At 44.5% G+C, this 16,383-nt stretch overlaps 1 protein-coding gene and 1 pseudogene across 6 annotated transcripts in view; both read right to left on the reverse strand.

The window, feature by feature from the left end:
- Positions 1-16,383, reverse strand: part of LOC137314528 (zinc finger protein 585A-like) — a 915,457-nt pseudogene that overhangs the window by 64,227 nt on the left and 834,847 nt on the right.
- The window catches only part of LOC137314563 (NACHT, LRR and PYD domains-containing protein 3-like), a 71,708-nt gene continuing 57,035 nt past the window's right edge, over positions 1,711-16,383 (reverse strand). For 2 of the 6 annotated variants that reach the window (XM_067979875.1, XM_067979876.1), the window contains 10 exons: positions 13,773-13,866; positions 11,167-11,333; positions 10,679-10,850; positions 10,508-10,573; positions 6,292-8,029; positions 4,398-4,484; positions 4,068-4,238; positions 3,731-3,901; positions 3,414-3,581; positions 1,711-3,241 (listed from right to left, as the gene is read on the reverse strand). In XM_067979875.1, coding sequence (XP_067835976.1) covers positions 3,154-3,241; positions 3,414-3,581; positions 3,731-3,901; positions 4,068-4,238; positions 4,398-4,484; positions 6,292-8,029; positions 10,508-10,573; positions 10,679-10,850; positions 11,167-11,333; positions 13,773-13,836 — 2,892 coding nt within the window. In that variant the 5' untranslated portion in view covers positions 13,837-13,866 and the 3' untranslated portion in view covers positions 1,711-3,153. Of the gene's footprint in view, positions 3,242-3,413; positions 3,582-3,730; positions 3,902-4,067; positions 4,239-4,397; positions 4,485-6,291; positions 8,030-10,507; positions 10,574-10,678; positions 10,851-11,166; positions 11,334-13,772; positions 13,867-14,943; positions 15,215-16,320 lie in introns of those variants that run through there. The other 4 variants (XM_067979878.1, XM_067979879.1, XM_067979877.1 and 1 more) reach the window with 4 other exon arrangements.

Raw genomic sequence — 16,383 nt, forward strand, 5'->3', positions numbered from 1 at the left:
CACTCTGGGGTGAATGGGTGCAATCTGGGATCATGGGGTGCAATCTGGGATCCCTGGGAGCACTCCGGGATCACTCTGGGTGACTGGGTGCCATTTCAGATCATTCTGGATTGACTGGACTGCTCATTCAGGATTGACTGGGTGCACTCTTGGTTACCTGCTTGCAATCTGGATCACTCTGGCTTGACTGGGTGCACTCTGGGATCCCTGTGTGAACTCAGGGACCACTCTGGGGTGACTGGGTGCATGCAATCTGATGTACTGAGGGGGCACTGGAACATTCTGGGTTCACTTTGGTTTCAATGGGGACACTCTGCACGGTACTTACTGACATTTTGTCCTACATGGCTGCGTATTTGCCGCCATTTTGTCCAAGATGATTTCCATACTTGCTGACCTTTTGTCCAAGATGGCGGCGGTACTAGCAGGCATTTTGTGCAAGATCGCCGCCATACTTAAGGCCATTTTGTCCAGCATTGTCGCCGTACTGGCCGCTATTTTGTGCAAGGTGGCCGCCATACATGCTGCGATTTTGGCCAAGGTGCCACCGGAGTTCCCACCAATTTGGTCAAGATGGCCTCAATATTTGCTGCTATTTTGTGCCAGTTGGCTGCCATTCTTGCCGTCATTTTTTCGAAGATGGCCGCTGTACTTGCGGCCATTTTGGCGAAGGCGCCTGCCGTTTTGCAGCCATTTTGTCCAAGATGGCCGCCGTATATGCCGCCATTTTATCCAAAATTGCCAACGTGCTTGCGGCCATTTTGTCCCAATTTTGTCCAAGGTGGCCGCCGAACTTGCCGTCATTTTGTCCAAGGTGGCCTCCGTATTTTCCGCCATTTTGTCCAAGATGGCGGCGTTACTTGCCGCCATTTTGTCCAAGATGACCTCCGTAATTGCCGCCATTTTGTCGAAAATGGCCGCCGTACTTGCCGCCTTTTTGTCCAGGTTGGCGTCCGTACTTGCGTCGATTTCATTGAAGATGGCTGCCGTAATTGCCGCAATTTTGTCAAAGAAGGCCGCCGTACATGCCGCCATTCTGTCCAAGGTTGCCGACGTACTTGAAATAAATTTATCCAAGATGGTGACTGTTCTTAAATCTATTTTATCCAAGATGGCAGCCTTTCTTGCCGCCATTTTTTCGGCGATGGCCACTGTACTTGCGGCCATTTTGCCCAAGGTGGCTGCCATATATGCCGTAATTTTGTCCAAGATGGGGTACGTAATTGCAGCGATTTTTTCCAATATGGCCACTGTTCTCGCAGCAATTTTGCACAAGATGGGTGCCATAGTTGCCGCCATTTTGTCCAAGATGGCCAACGTACTTGCGGCTTTTTTGTCCAAGATGGCTGGTGTACTCGCCGCTATTTTTTCGAAGATGGCCGCTGCACTTGCGTCCATTTTGTCAAAGGTGGCTGCTGTACATGCCGCCATCTTGCTGCGTTGCCCACATTTTACGTTGAATGTCGGGAAGCTATTTTGTGAAGTTCCAGATGAGCTCTTTTGCTCACAGTCCGTCTCACCATTTTGTGTAAATTGTATATCCAGACCCTCCCACCCGGGGTAAGACCTTCCCAGTTCAATAGACCGATGGTCACATCTATGATGCCAGTTGGACGAGGTGTGATGTAGTTTCCAGGAAAAATTATTCAATATTTGAAAATACGAACACCAGTATTTTTATTTTAAATAATGAGGAGACCAGGCCTGAGCTGAATGAAACGGTGGAGTTTTATTAACACAGCACACGGACAACAACTTACATTTAAATAGCGCCTTTATATTAGCAAAACGTCCAAGGTACTTTACAGGAGCAATCAGACAAAACTTTACACTGAGCCACATAAGGAACTATAAGGGCAGGTGGCCAAAACCTTTGTCCAAGTGGTAGGTTATAAGGAGCATCAAAATGGAGGAGAGAGAGGGAGAGAGGTGGAAAGGTTTAGGGGGTGAATTGTAGAGCCTAGGGCCTTCTGCAGCTGAAGGCACGGTGCACAGGGGCACGTTCCAGATTCTGACTCCTCACTGGGAGAGGCACCCTTTCTTTCCGTAAATTGACCCAGTGTCCCACTAAAGCTCAGGCTGGGCCCCACCCTGGGCCCTTCCTGTCTGTACATTGACCCAGTGTCCCACTGCAGCCCAGACTGAGCTCCACCCTCGGCCCTTCCTGTCTGCACATTGACCCAGTGTCCCACTGCAGCCCAGACTGAGCCCCATCCTGGGCCCTTCCTGTTTGTATATTGACCCAGTGTCCCACTGCAGCCCAGACTGAGCCCAAACCTGGGCCCTTCCTGTCTGTACATTGACCCAGTGTCCCACTGCAGCCCAGACTGAGTCCCACCCTGGTCCCTTCCTGTCTGTACATTGAACCAGTGTCCCACTGCAGCTCAGACTGAGCGCCACCCTGGGCCCTTCCTGTCTGTACATTGACCCAGTGTCCCACTGCAGCCCAGACTGAGCGCCACCCTGGGCCCTTCCTGTCTGTACATTGACCCAGTGCCCCACTGCAGCCCAGACTGAGCCCCACCCTGGGCCCTTCCTGTCTGTACATTGACCCAGTGCCCCACTGCAGCCCAGACTGAGCCCCACCCTGGGCCCTTCCTGTCTGTACATTGACCCAGTGTCCCACTGCAGCCCAGACTGAGCCCCACCCTGGGCCCTTCCTCTCTGTACATTGACCCAGTTTCCCACTGCAGCCCAGACTGAGCCCCACCCTGGGCCCTTCCTGTCTGTACATTGACCCAGTGTCCCATTGGTGACCATCCAGCCCCGGATATCCGGCAGAATCAGCGCTGTGGGACCGGGTGACTGAGTCTCGTGACCCTGTCGCTGGGCCTCTGACGTCACAATGGGAGACGACGCTCGCTCAGCTCGAGCTGGAAACCGTTCAAGGGCCGTTCGGATTTCAACCTGGAGCGCGGCCGGTTAAAGGGGAGGCCACAGAGAATCGGCCAAAAATGTTCATATAATGAGACCAGGAATGGTTATAAATTGAAATGTTCATATAATGAGACCAGGAATGGTTATAAATTGAAATGTTCATATAATGAGACCAGGAATGGTTATAAATTGAAATGTTCATATAATGAGACCAGGAATGGTTATAAATTGAAATGTTCATATAATGAGACCAGGAATGGTCATAAATTGAAATGTTCACACTCCCACACTCAGTCCGGGTCTGGATTCCCGCAGTGACTCCAGGTGTCTCTTTCCATTTGGACTGAACCGATTCCCCCAAAGCCTGAAACAGATTAAAGATTAAACAGGAAATAAACAGATTGAACAACGGTGTAAATAACAGGGAGACTGGGGTTAATATTTCAATCAAAGTTACAGACAAATATTACCCATAGAAGGGACTGAATCCCATTAATATTTTATTTATTACTTTAAACATTAACACAAACACTCACCCGATCCGCTCCAGACTCCTGCGGGTCAGTATGAGGGAGCGGAGAGCGGGGACAGATCGGTCTGTAAAGGAGTTTAATCCCAGGTTCAGACCCGTCAGTGACCGGTTTGTACTGAGAGCGGAGACGAGATCCTTGGTACAAGAATCTGTGAGACCGACATCATCCAGACTGGGGATCAGAGAGAGAGAGAAATAACAGGAATCAGGTTAAATCCCCAGTATTAATTTATTAATAACACTATTACTGATACTAATAATAATGTACAATTTTAGACATCCAGTTATTATAAACACAATCTCACACAGTCTGATACTTACTCCAGTTCCTGTATTTTACAGTCCGGTTTACTCAGAGCCGCAGACAGTAGTTTCACTCCTGAATCTCCCAGTTCATTATAATTCAGGTCCAGACCCGTCAGTGACCGGTTTGTACTGAGAGCGGAGGAGAGATCCTCGGTACAAGAAGCTGTGAGACCGTTAGCGCATAACCTGGAGATCAGACAGAGAGAGGAGGGAGAGAGAGCAGAGCAGAGATAACAGGAATCAGAGCAAATCCCCAGTGTTTAATGTATTATTATTACTCACACTGACATTAATGTACAGTGTTCAGTCATTCAGTTATTATAAACGCAATCTCACACATTCTGATACTTACCGCAGTTCCTGTATTTTACAGTCCGGGTTCCTCAGAGTCACACACAGTAGTTTCACTCCTGAATCTCCCAGTTTATTATAACTCAGGTTCAGTACCATCAGTGACCGGTTTGTACTGAGAGCAGAGACGAGATCTTCAGTACAAGAATCTGTGAGATCGTTATCCCGTAACCTGGAGATCAGAGAGAGAGAGAGAAAGACGAGCAGAGATAACGGGAATCAGAGTAAATTCCCAGTATTTATTTGTATTATTATTACTTATACTGACATTAATGTACAGTGTTAGACATCCAGTTATTACAAACACAATCTCACACAGTCTGATACTTACTGCAGTTCCTGTATTTTACAGTCCGGGTTCCTCAGAGCCGCAGACAGTAGTTTCACTCCTGAATCTCCCAGTTTATTGCTCGCCAGTCTGAACACAAACAAATGTAAGGAATCTTACAACACCAGGTTATAGTCCAACAAATTTATTTTAAAATCACAAGCTTTCGGAGATTATCTCCTTCGTCAGATGATTTGGGAACTAAAATCTGCCGGTAAAAAGGTACAAATCTAACTGGTTGTGGGGTATTAGTCCAGGAGTACAGACACACACCGGCCAGCGGTGGGGCCTCACACACAGCGGGAGCCTCCTGGGTAAACAAGTGAGCAGTCAATCCAGGAATTTCCCATAATCTGCCCCCTGTTTGTGAGGACCCGCTCGGGGAGGGAACTTCAGAAAATTCCCCAAAAACTGTCGGGCTCGTTGCACCTGAAATAAATGTAGAGCCAGCTTAATGGGAATAAAATGAAAGACTCCCCTCCCCTATAAACTAGGAGTACAGGGACATTGAAAAATTGTCACAGGACAGAATAAACTCTCCTTGTTACATAAAATCCTGGGGGACGGATTTTACAGCAGCCGTTTGCGCTGTTTCACAATATAACTCACCCCGAGATGTTAAACAGATCAACATAATGCTGCATAAAATACAGGTAATCATCACTTTATCATTTAATTCGGGGAAAATCACCGCATTCCCATGAAATCTGGGATTTAAGACCAGAAATGAGACAAGTTTCCCCAAACATGACGGGACCGATCACTGACCTCCAGGAGGGTAATTCTGATCATCAGGGAATGAGACCGGACTGAGGGACATTAAAAGGCTTCACACAGACAGCACTTTATTTAATAAATACATTTACTGACAGTCCCTGAATATATGAGGAGTTGGGCAGAGTGAGATTCATTGTCAGTGACAGGGAAATCTGGTTATTAATTTCCTGAAGATTTTTCAGTGTTTCCTGTAATATCAGAGAGAAATTGTGTCATCTGACGAAGGAGATAATCTCCGAAAGCTTGTGATTTTAAAATAAATTTGTTGGACTATAACCTGGTGTTGTAAGATTCCTTACATTTGTCCACCCCAGTCCATCACCGGCATCTCCACATCATGAACACAAACAGGCAGAGAGTGAGAGACAAACTGAATCCATTCCCCGAACTGACACAATTTCTCTCGGCAGATTTTAGTTCCCAAATCCCACTGAAGTGTGGGCCTGGATTAATGAGCGAGGGGCCTGAATCCACGACCTTATGACTCAGAGGCACGAGTGCTGCCAGCTGGGTGAAGAGATGGTGGATGTATTGGAGAGTGTGAAGGGCTGTGTCATTGATGAGTTAAGATAACGGACCGCCGTCCTGCGGGGAAAGCTCAGCTCGCCCACTGGCGGTTGACTGCCCGAATGCTGTGTTTTGCTCTTTGTTACTGAATGTTTGGTATTTCTGCTTCCCTCACAGTGACAGTCTGGTGACCGTCACTTGTCCCCACATCTCGGTAAGAGGGTGGGATGCCCCGACACACTGACTGTTGCAGTTAGTGTCGGACCACGTGTAAGTAACAGTGAGAAGGAGCCTCTTCAATGGACGTATCTCAGGCAGTGAGAAAAACAACAATAAATATCATTCATTGGAATTAAATTATCAGACTCTTTCAGTGACCTGTATTTACTGATCTGAGAAAACTGTACAATCCCGAATTGTTCACAAGGATCCATTTTAGATTCTTCAGTCCTCAGGGAATTACTAACCGATCCTATTATCATTTGTCATATTTGTGTTGAATCTGCATCTCTCTGGCTTAACTGAACTGATGTTTCCCTTAATTACGGAGCAACAATACAATCCGTGATTGTTCTACAATTGGCCTAACAGTTAGAGACAAATAAACAGTTACCTCAACACTTGGCATTTGTGTAGTGCGGGTCCCAGCCGCTGGAGTCCTTCACACCGAATGGAGCAGTGCCACAGATCGAGGTGTTTGATTGTATCACAGAGTCCAATGACATGAGACAGCACTGCACAGTCAATCGGGGTCAGTCTGAATCCACTAAATGTAAGTGTTTCCACAGATCCCACTGTGACCCGAGCCAGTGTTTGATTCTGAGACTCAAACAGGTAGTGGAATGTATTCAGGAGGTCCCTTTTACCAGTTTCACTCTCTGTCTTTCCAATCTCTCCTTCAACCTTCTCCTTCACCCAGTCAATCACTCCGCAGATTGTTTGATGAAGAAATGGGCCCAGAAACTCCACCAGGGGCCGAGATGACTGTGAGGAGGAGAGACCAACAACAAAACGGAGAAATATCTCAAATCTCCCATCTTCCTTGCTGTGGGCTTCACTGAGGAGTTTCCGAATGTCCCCTGGATCTGGAGTCAGGAATTGTGCGAGTGCGGCTACAAACTCTTGGATGGTGAGGTGCGGGAATGTGTAAACCACACTCTGGGCAGAATCATCTCTCTCCAAAAGTTCCATCATGAACCCAGACAGGAACTGGGAAGGTTGCAGATTGGACTTGATCAAATCTCCATTTCTAAACACAATCTTCTTCTCCGAGACTCCTGTGAAGGCCATCTCACCGATCTTCAGTAACACATGACGGGGGGATTCAATCTCTCGGCCATGGTTTTTCAGAATGTTGTAAATACAGTAGGAATATAGTTGGGTGATGGTCTTGGGAACTCGCTGCTGTTTCCTGTCTCTTTGTGTGAAGAAGGGACCCAGTGACAGACCGAGGATCCAGCAGTAGGAAGGGTTGTAACACATCGTGTGCAGGATATCGTTCTCCCCCACGTGTTTGAAAACAGCTGCTGCCACCATCTGATCTTCAAAAAACTTGTTGAAATATTCCTTCCTTTCTTCACCAACAAATCCCAGGATTTCAGCCCAGACACTGATCTCAGCCTTTTCCAATAAATGTAATGCAGTGGGGCGGCTGGTCACGAGCACTGAACATCCTGGGAGCAGCTTGTGCTGTATTAAACTGTACACAATGTCAGACACTTCACACTGGTCTTCAGGATCTGTGCACATGTACTGAGCTTTTGTATTTCTCCGATTATCGGCAAAATCAATACTGTCCTTGAATTCATCTAAACCATCGAATATAAACAGTAATCTCTCTGGGTTCTTCCAGAGCTCTCCCAGAATATTCCCAAAGTAAGGATACAGATCCAGTATCAGATTCCTCAGGTTTATTCTACAGTTAATAGCGTTCAAATCCCGGAATTTAAAACTGAAAACAAATTGAAAGTGTGGGTATATTTTCCCAGTGACCCAGTCATAAACAATCTTTTGTACCATTGTTGTTTTTCCAATCCCCGCGACTCCGCTCACTGCTGCTGAACTCCCAGATTTGGATTTTCTCTGGGAAAAACTGCTCTGGAACAATTGATCAGTTCGGATTTTTTCCAGTTCTCTCCGGAGATGTTTCTCTCTCCACTCTTCATGGTCTCGGCCTCTTGCCAGCAGTTCATGTTCTACAAGTGTCCGATCTCGAACTGTAGAAATGACCGTTAGCTCAGTGTATAGAGTGACCAGCTGGAAAATCTTAACCTTCTCCTTTATTAGGATCGTGTTCACTTTCAATGTTTCAGTTTGGACCCGCAGTGTTTCCTTGTGTTTCTGTTGAACATCTTCAATTAGAACAGACAGAAAGTGGTTCTCAATGTTAGTTGTATTGATATAAAAACAAATTCTCAATATCAGTAAAATGTTCCGAGATTGAGTTCACAGCTTCAATAGAGGTGCGAGCAGGAAATTAAACTCAGTTACTGAAAACCTCGCTTGAAAATTAACAAGGCTGAGAGAAGTTTCAAATCCTCACTTGATTCTAATATTTACTGAACGTGGAGATTTCTATGACGGTGATATTTTCCCCCTGATGGTTAATATTATCAGCCCTGCCCTGTACCATGGACATCTCTTGGCATATCCAGACCTGATTCTAGTTATGTGAAACTCGAGGTTCGTGTCGATTAATCTATGAAACCGTCAATGGTGCTGACCTTCTGCGGAAATGGGAACAAGATTATTGTGTGCATTGGGAGAGGGACAGACTGTGAATGGACAAAAGTCCCACTGTTATTGTATCAGACCTCGGGAAGGTTACCGGGATAATGTGGGCACTGGGAGAGGGACAGACTGTGAATGGACAGAAGTCCCACTGTTATTGTGTTCGACCTCGGGCAGGTTATCTGGGGTACTGTGTGCATTGGGAGAGGGACAGACTGTGAATGGACAGAAGTCCCACTGTTTAACCTCGATATTGGGGAAACTTTTAGAATCGGGACTCGGGTATGCTATCTGGGGTATTACCTGTACATCTATAGTCACCTGATCGCAGGTAAAGCTTGTTGCCATTCTTAAGGTACAGAGGGGAATCAGAGGTGATTTCAGGTATTGGAGTATTGGTCGAGGGAAGGGTGATGGGGCTTGATGTATTTTGTTTGGGCAAGAAACTTCGATATTGAAATGTTTTAATGGAATTCAGAACATTACTGCAGGAAACAGGCTCACAATCATCAAAATAATTAATAACGGAGAAAACTGAAAGTCAGAAATACGAAGGTAAATCAGGATAATTTTCTCACCCAAAGGGTCAGAAAGCGAAGACCAGTTACCAGGGAAGGACACTAAAGGGGCAGAGTAAGTCGGGTGAAGAGATAATTGAACGTGTTTCTGTGGATACACTGCGAGGAGGGGTAGTTGGTGTCATCTCTCTAACAGGGACAGGCTTATTTGGGCCAAATGGCCTTTTCCTGTCTCTAATCATTCTCCTGTTATGTTGTGTTTCAGAAATTGTGAACAATTTTTCATCAGGTTTACACCTACATTGAATGTGTTTTTCGAACAGTCCTGTCATATCACCAATTAGAATTAGAATTAGAACTACTGACCACATCACTCAGTGTAATGTTAAAGCAGTAAACATTCACAGTTCATTTCAACTGTTCTACTAATAATTGTACTCCGTTGTTTCATTTTGGTCTGAATTTCCTTCAATGAAAGTTTGGGAAATTACAAATCTGTTTCCATTAGTCATTACATTAGGAGCAAAAAGACCCCTGAGTTAAAGGACTATTCTTTCAGTAGAATAAGGTTGTCTCTTTCATTGCCATTCGGAAGCCAGCCCATAACTTCCTAATTACCCTGAGCATTGTCTTTCCCTCACATTTCTCCACGGATTAATGATCAATTGAGTGAACATCTGTACATCTTCTCAGATCAGATCGAAACCTTTGGCGTATCGTTCTGTGCTGTGTAATGATAACATTTAAATATTTCGCATTTCTCCACCTCATTCCCTCGAGTTGATGCTGTGTCAGATTTCGAGGGGTGCAAGTAACCCACAGCATCCGTCTCAAGGCACCGCTCTTTACTTTGAGCCCAGAACATCAGGGCGGCACATAGGAAGTGTGCATTCGGACTCACAGGGTGTCGGAACCGAGCAAAGTGTGTATTGGGTTTTAGAGTGCAGCAGGATCCTGCCAGGTGTGTATGGAGTTCAGAGTGTATCAGGATCCTACCAGGTGTGTATGAGGATTCACAGTGTATCAGGCTCCTACCAGGTGTGTATGAGGATTCACAGTGTATCAGGATCCTGCCAGGTGTGTATGGGGATTTCACAGTGTTTCAGTATCCTGCCTGATGTTTATGGGGATTCACAGTGTATCAGGATCCTGCCTGGAATGTCTGGGGATTCACAGTGTATCAGGATCCTGCCAGGTGTGTCGGGGGATTCACACTGTGTCAGGATCCTGCCTGGTATGTATGCAGCTGGATTAATTGGAGCAATGCAAAACTTGCAAATTTATCAATAATTCAAAATCCGTAGTGAATTTTAACTTCAATCTACGCAAAATATTATTTTTCTGCGATGCCAGGGCACCTCACAGATGTGTATGAAGTGCTGCATGAATTCGGATCCTGCCAGATGCTTTTGTGGTTTCACAGGATTAATGAGTAATCAAAATGGACTTTTATTCTGTTTCATCCACCCTTTGAATTTCTGATCCCCCGATTCTGACAGTCTCTAAACAAAAGTCTACAGTCAAACATTCTGATTCTCAGAAGTGAAATGAACAGTTTGAAATCTCCATTTCATCACTTACCTTTCAGGTGACTGGGTATTTCAGATAAACGTCGTCCGATGTTCATATAATCAAATGGATCAGGACCTGTTTAAATCAATGAGCTTTCATGAAATCAGATCTGTGTAATATTATAGTAAATTCTGCAGTGTTTCAATCTGAAATTGAATTCAGTTTGAGATTTTACCGTACCAAGTTCCTGCATCTCTTTCAGTATTTTGTCCAACTTTGGTACCGCATGGTGCATTTTCACAAAGGATTCCCACATCACCCTTCGGGCCCGAGAGCCTTTCTCCATCACCAGATTTAGGAGAAGTTTGGAACTGTCCGTCCTGTTTCCCTTCTCCACGAGATCAACGACTTTCTGTAAAGAATAATAATTAATATATTGGTCTCTCCTTTTCGCAGTCCCAGTTAAACTGTTTCATTTTTGTTTTCAGTTCACACAAGAGTTATACCCGAACCGTTCCCCTGTCCTTTGTACAGACACTGACCGATCCACCGGGTATTTTCACCTCTTCGCATCATTGTTTCAGATTCACTGTATTTTCAGTTTGATCCATTTCTTTCCTATTTTACCTGTTTCTATTCTGTCACATTCTATGATTCTAAGATCTGATATCCTTTTAGTTCTGTGATGTTTAAATAATCCAAACTTGTTCTGTGTCCCTCCCACTTACCCGATGTTCCTGTCCACTGAAATGCCACTCGTATGTTAACAATGAGCTGACTCCGTCCACCACTTCTTCAATCGCCTGTTCTAGTCTGTCCCGGTAGAATTTCGTCAACTGGAACAGCTGGTAATCGTCGCAATTTGTCAGGAACTCAGTGATTGCAGTGTTCCGATCTGTGAACAAAAATGGACAAAACTAAACTCATTATTGTCTTTCCATCCGGGTGGCTACATTTCCTCATATACCAAACGGCTGAAGCCTCCTTGGGAGCCACATTATCAAACACCTTCTGAAAACCCATATGCACCACCTGTGCTGCATCCCATCGATCTATATGGTCACCTCTCAACAAAGCTGTATTAAATTTGTCAAATACGGCTTGTCTGCAGCGAATCAGTTCCTGTCCCCCCCTCCCCCTGATCTTCCCCTGTATCTCTAAATGTTCACTAATTTTACCTGGAATTACAGATTCGAGGAGTTTGCCCACTGCTGACAGAGACTAATTGGTCGTTGACCCTCTCTCCTTATTTTATCAGAGACATTACTTGGGCTCCTTCAGTCCATCTGGATATTTTTGATAACAAAGGAGGATTGGGAAATTGTGATCAGAGTCCCTCCTATCTCCTCTCTGACTTCCTTTAACAGCCTCGGGTGTGTTATCTCTGGGCCCAGTGATTTATCCACCTCGGCGATGTTTCTCAGATCCAAATCCTTCTCTACAGTTACCTCTAACTATGGGCCCACATCCTCCTCCAGTACACCAACATTTTCACTTCCACCATCATTTTTAGAAATTAAAGGAAATATTTTGTATCTCCCCAAACCTTCATCCACAACCAGTTTCCCCCAGTTCCCCTCTATCTCACCTCCACTGATTGCTGGCCTGCAAAACCCACCGAGAATTGTGCTATTTCCCTTCCTATTAGTTAACTGTGTACATATGGATTCTATCTTAACACAGCTCCCTGGAACAGCCTTATGTTCGAAACCTCTCCTTCTCTCTCTCCCTCTGTTTTCCTTTAAGACTCTCCTTAAAACCGACCTCTTTGACCAAGCTTTTGGTCTCCTGTCCTCATATCTCCTTATTTGATTCAGTGACAAATTTTGTTTGATAATCGCTCCTGTCACACACCCTGGGTCCTTTTACTACATTAAATTTGCAACATAAACACAATTTGTTATTGTTCCAGCTCTGTCATAGAACCTTTATTAATACTGGAGAGCAGGGGTATTTTTCTCTCCCCTCAAAATGTTACAACCAGGAGCATTTCGCTCTGAGCCTTGTGTAAACTCAGGCCCTGTCTTACAGATACCAGATCACATCTGTCATGTTTCTGATTTTCCGAATGTGTTTGGAATGATTTGTTTATTCACAGACATAACACACAATCCTAACTCCGATTTTTTGTAATGTTGACCCATTTTCGTTTCTTGTTTTTTTTAATACCAAGTGACTTTCTCTCTCAATATTTCAAAACCACCTTCCTTTTTACCTGCTAATAAATTTTCACTGTTTCATAAATCTTCCTTCCTGCTCCAGGTTTCATTAATTCCACTCTCTAGTCTCAGATCCGGAGTTTCCCCATCCTCCAGTCATATCAGCTGAAACCCTCCCACTGCTCCATTCACCCAGTCTGTAAAACCATTGTTGGTCGGTTCAGACCGTGACCGTCCCTTCCCTTCCCTTCTCGCTGAACTCACGCCAGTCCCCAAGACCGTGAACCCTTCCCTCCTGCTCCATTCACCCAGTCTGTAAAACCATTGTTGGTCGGTTCAGACCGTGACCGTCCCTTCCCTTCTCCCTGAACTCACTCTCGTCGCGAAGACCGTGAACCCTTCCCTCCTGCTCCATTCAACCAGTCTGTAAAACTATTGATGGTCGGTTCAGACCGTGACTGTCCCTTCCCTTCTCCCTGAACTCACTCTTGTCCCGAAGACCGTGTACTCTTCCCTCCTGCTACAGCCCTGCAGCCACACATTTGCCTACCTCCTTAAGCAGCCCAGTGCAAACCAATTCGGAGATCACCAGCGAGAAGCCTTGTTTTTAGTTTAGAACCTGAGCCTTAATATTCCCACCATAAATGTATTTCTCTCCGTGTTATTGATTCCGACCATAACTATTCACTACTCTCGTTTCCATCCCAGAGATGGTCCCACCTGTTCCAGGATGTTCTTCCCTCTGACACCAGGGAGGCAACTTACCATTCGGGACCTGCTCAGGGCTACAGAAGAGTCTGTGTATTCCCTGACTATGGAATATCCCACCACTTTCATTCCACCATTCCTGTGACCCACCTGCCTCTCACCCCCTGCCCCACGCGGGGTGTCCCCCTGCTGCCCGATCTCACACTGTTACTCAGGAAGACCATCCTCTGAGTCACTGTCTCTATCCACCTTACAGTCCCCAACACCAGGTATCTATTGGACAGTTCCAGTACTCAGGAGATCCCTCCACCTGTGACTGCACTGTCCCTCTAGATGGTCACTCACTTCCCTCTACCTTCACAGTATCTGCGCAGTAACCTCTTCCAGTGTGAGCTGCAGGTTCTTGCTCGTGATCTGGACCCTTTGTCAGGACAGAAATTCAATTTTGAAGAATTTTCTGAACCTACCTGTGTCCATTCTCATTCTTGTTGAAGATGTTGGCTTTTCTCCCCTGTTTGAACCTTCAGCCATGGTGGTGACAAATTCCCAGATTCTGATGCTCTGTAATAAATATAATATTAATAGGAGAGTTAGACAGAAATATTAAAATGAGCAGGAGAGCGTTCCCTTGTTAAACATGTTACAAAGCCCCTCTTCCCCCATCAGTGCAACAGCTGTTATCTCTAATATCGAGCATTTCCTGAGTGTTATGATCAACACTCCACATCTGGTGTGACACAGACAGCTGCCCCGTGAAATCAAGTAAGTCCCGCTGATCTCCACAACCCAGTTACTGTCGGCCGAGACTCTGCACTGGGAGGGCCAATTTGTAAGCTTCACTCGCACATTGCAGATCAAAAACAGCTTTATTCCTCAGGTAGTTAATATTCTGGAAGGAAATATGGAGCAGGGTGATCATTGGTGAATTAAATGACCCTTCACTCGGTTTAACACAGTCTGGTGATATTGTATTATTTTATTCACATAAGTGTTTGGTATTTTTGATTTGTTGAGTTTTGATTTTAAATCCTGTTACTTTATGAATATGATATCTATCCACATATACAATATATAGCAGGGTGTGATTCCTCTGGTATGTATGGGCAGTGACAGTGTGCGTGTGTTCATGGAGATGTGTCCTCGTTGGTGCTTCTGTTAGAAAATATTCATCACATTCCTCATGGTGTCAGCAGCTGATTAATGAGCACAGTAGGAGGTGAGAAGATTTACCACTGTTCTAATATTAACACTAGTGAGCACTGTCGGAGGTAAGATTTATCACTGTTCAATTATTAACAGTAATGAGCACTTTAGGAGGTAAGGAGATTTACCACTGTTCTAACATTAACAGTAATGAGCACTTTAGGAGGTGAGGAGATTTACCACTGTTCTAATTTTAACACTAATGAGCACTGTACGAGGTGAGGAGATTTACCACTGTTCTAATATTAACACTAATGAGCACTGTAAGAGGTGAGGAGATTTACCACTGTTCTAATATTAATGTTATGAATTGTGTAACTTTAAACATTTCGGTGATGCACAGTCCTAATTTATGGAATGTCGCCAGGGTTCTTACAATCTCAATGAACACCATAAATAGTCAAGTGGCAGATTGTACTGTTTTTATACAATCACCTGTGTGTGTCTCGCTGTGTGCGTGTATCTCACGGACGTGCCGACCAATCAAACTATCAGTCAATGTCCTTTCCTTTCATCACTGTGGAAATGTAAAAGTGATTATGTCTCGGATCAGTAATTTCTCCAAACTATAGTTGAAGTTATTCACCGGCATTAATTTATAACCAAGTTTGGGATTTTGTAAAATTCAGTTGCTGCTGTTTCACTCACACTGACACTAGTATAAAAGCACACAACAGCAACAACTTGCATTGCCACAGAACCTTTAACCTCGAAAAAACATCCCAAGGTGCATCACAGAAGCGGAATCAGAATGAAAATGGCCATCATTTTGGTCGAAGAAATCGGTTTTAGGATGATCTTTATTCTGACACAAACCACAAAATTATCAAATGGAAGAAATTTTACAAATCTTTATTGAAAATAAAATTTCCCTATCATTTTATCACCAATTTATATTGAAATGATAATCATTTAATTGAACTGCAAACGTGAAATCCAGAAATAGATTTACTGATAGGAAATAACATTGTGTAAAACTTCGCATCCCAGTTCAGAATTGCAAGATGATTTATTTTGATAGCTGGATATGAAATATATTTCAATTCGGTAACGCTGTTTGGTACTACATTGATGTGGAGATGCCGGTGATGGACTGGGGTGTACAAATGTAACGAATCTTACAACACCAGGTTATAGTCCAACAGATTTATTTGAAAATCACAAGCTTTCGGAGGCTTTCTCCTTCGTCAGCTGAGTGTGGGATTCCACGGAAGGTACCGCATTGATAGTCATAGAACAATGCCTGGTGATTACAGATAATCTTTCCAACTCTATATTCAGTAGTCTGTTACCTAATGTTTCACATTCTGAACACTGTTCAATCCCGTTGATTGTCTTGACAACGAGCAGTTGGAAAGATTATCTGTAATCACCCAGGCATTGTTCTGTGACCATAAATGCGGTAATGTTCAAGGATTCCGACACTCACCTGACGAAGGAGAAAGCCTCCGAAAGCTTATGATTTTCAAATAAAACTGTTGGACTATAACCTGGTGTTGTAAGATTCGTTACATTGGTACTACATGAACACAGAGTGTAATATCGATATTATGGGGACCATAAAGACGGGTTCTTTCCGAGTTGGTGCTGGAGGCGGGGAGACACTATATATCTGCTGGGCTGTCCCTCAGACTGGAGTCACCTCTTAGATCAGACCCCTTCACTCCAAAACACACACAAGATTCATTTGTGACTGTGTGTTTTGAGACAGAAACTGATCTCACTTCACATTTCATTGCACGGCCTCATGCTGGATAATTGTACTCGGTTATCAGACTCTCCCAGTCTCATTCTCACCATTTCCCCCCTTACCTTGTAACCTTTCTGGACTGTCGACAGGACCAGTGTTTATCTGAGGAAATGGGACTTTCTCTT

The sequence above is a fragment of the Heptranchias perlo genome, unplaced genomic scaffold (genome assembly GCF_035084215.1).
Source record: "Heptranchias perlo isolate sHepPer1 unplaced genomic scaffold, sHepPer1.hap1 HAP1_SCAFFOLD_52, whole genome shotgun sequence".
Classification (NCBI taxonomy): domain Eukaryota; kingdom Metazoa; phylum Chordata; class Chondrichthyes; order Hexanchiformes; family Hexanchidae; genus Heptranchias; species Heptranchias perlo.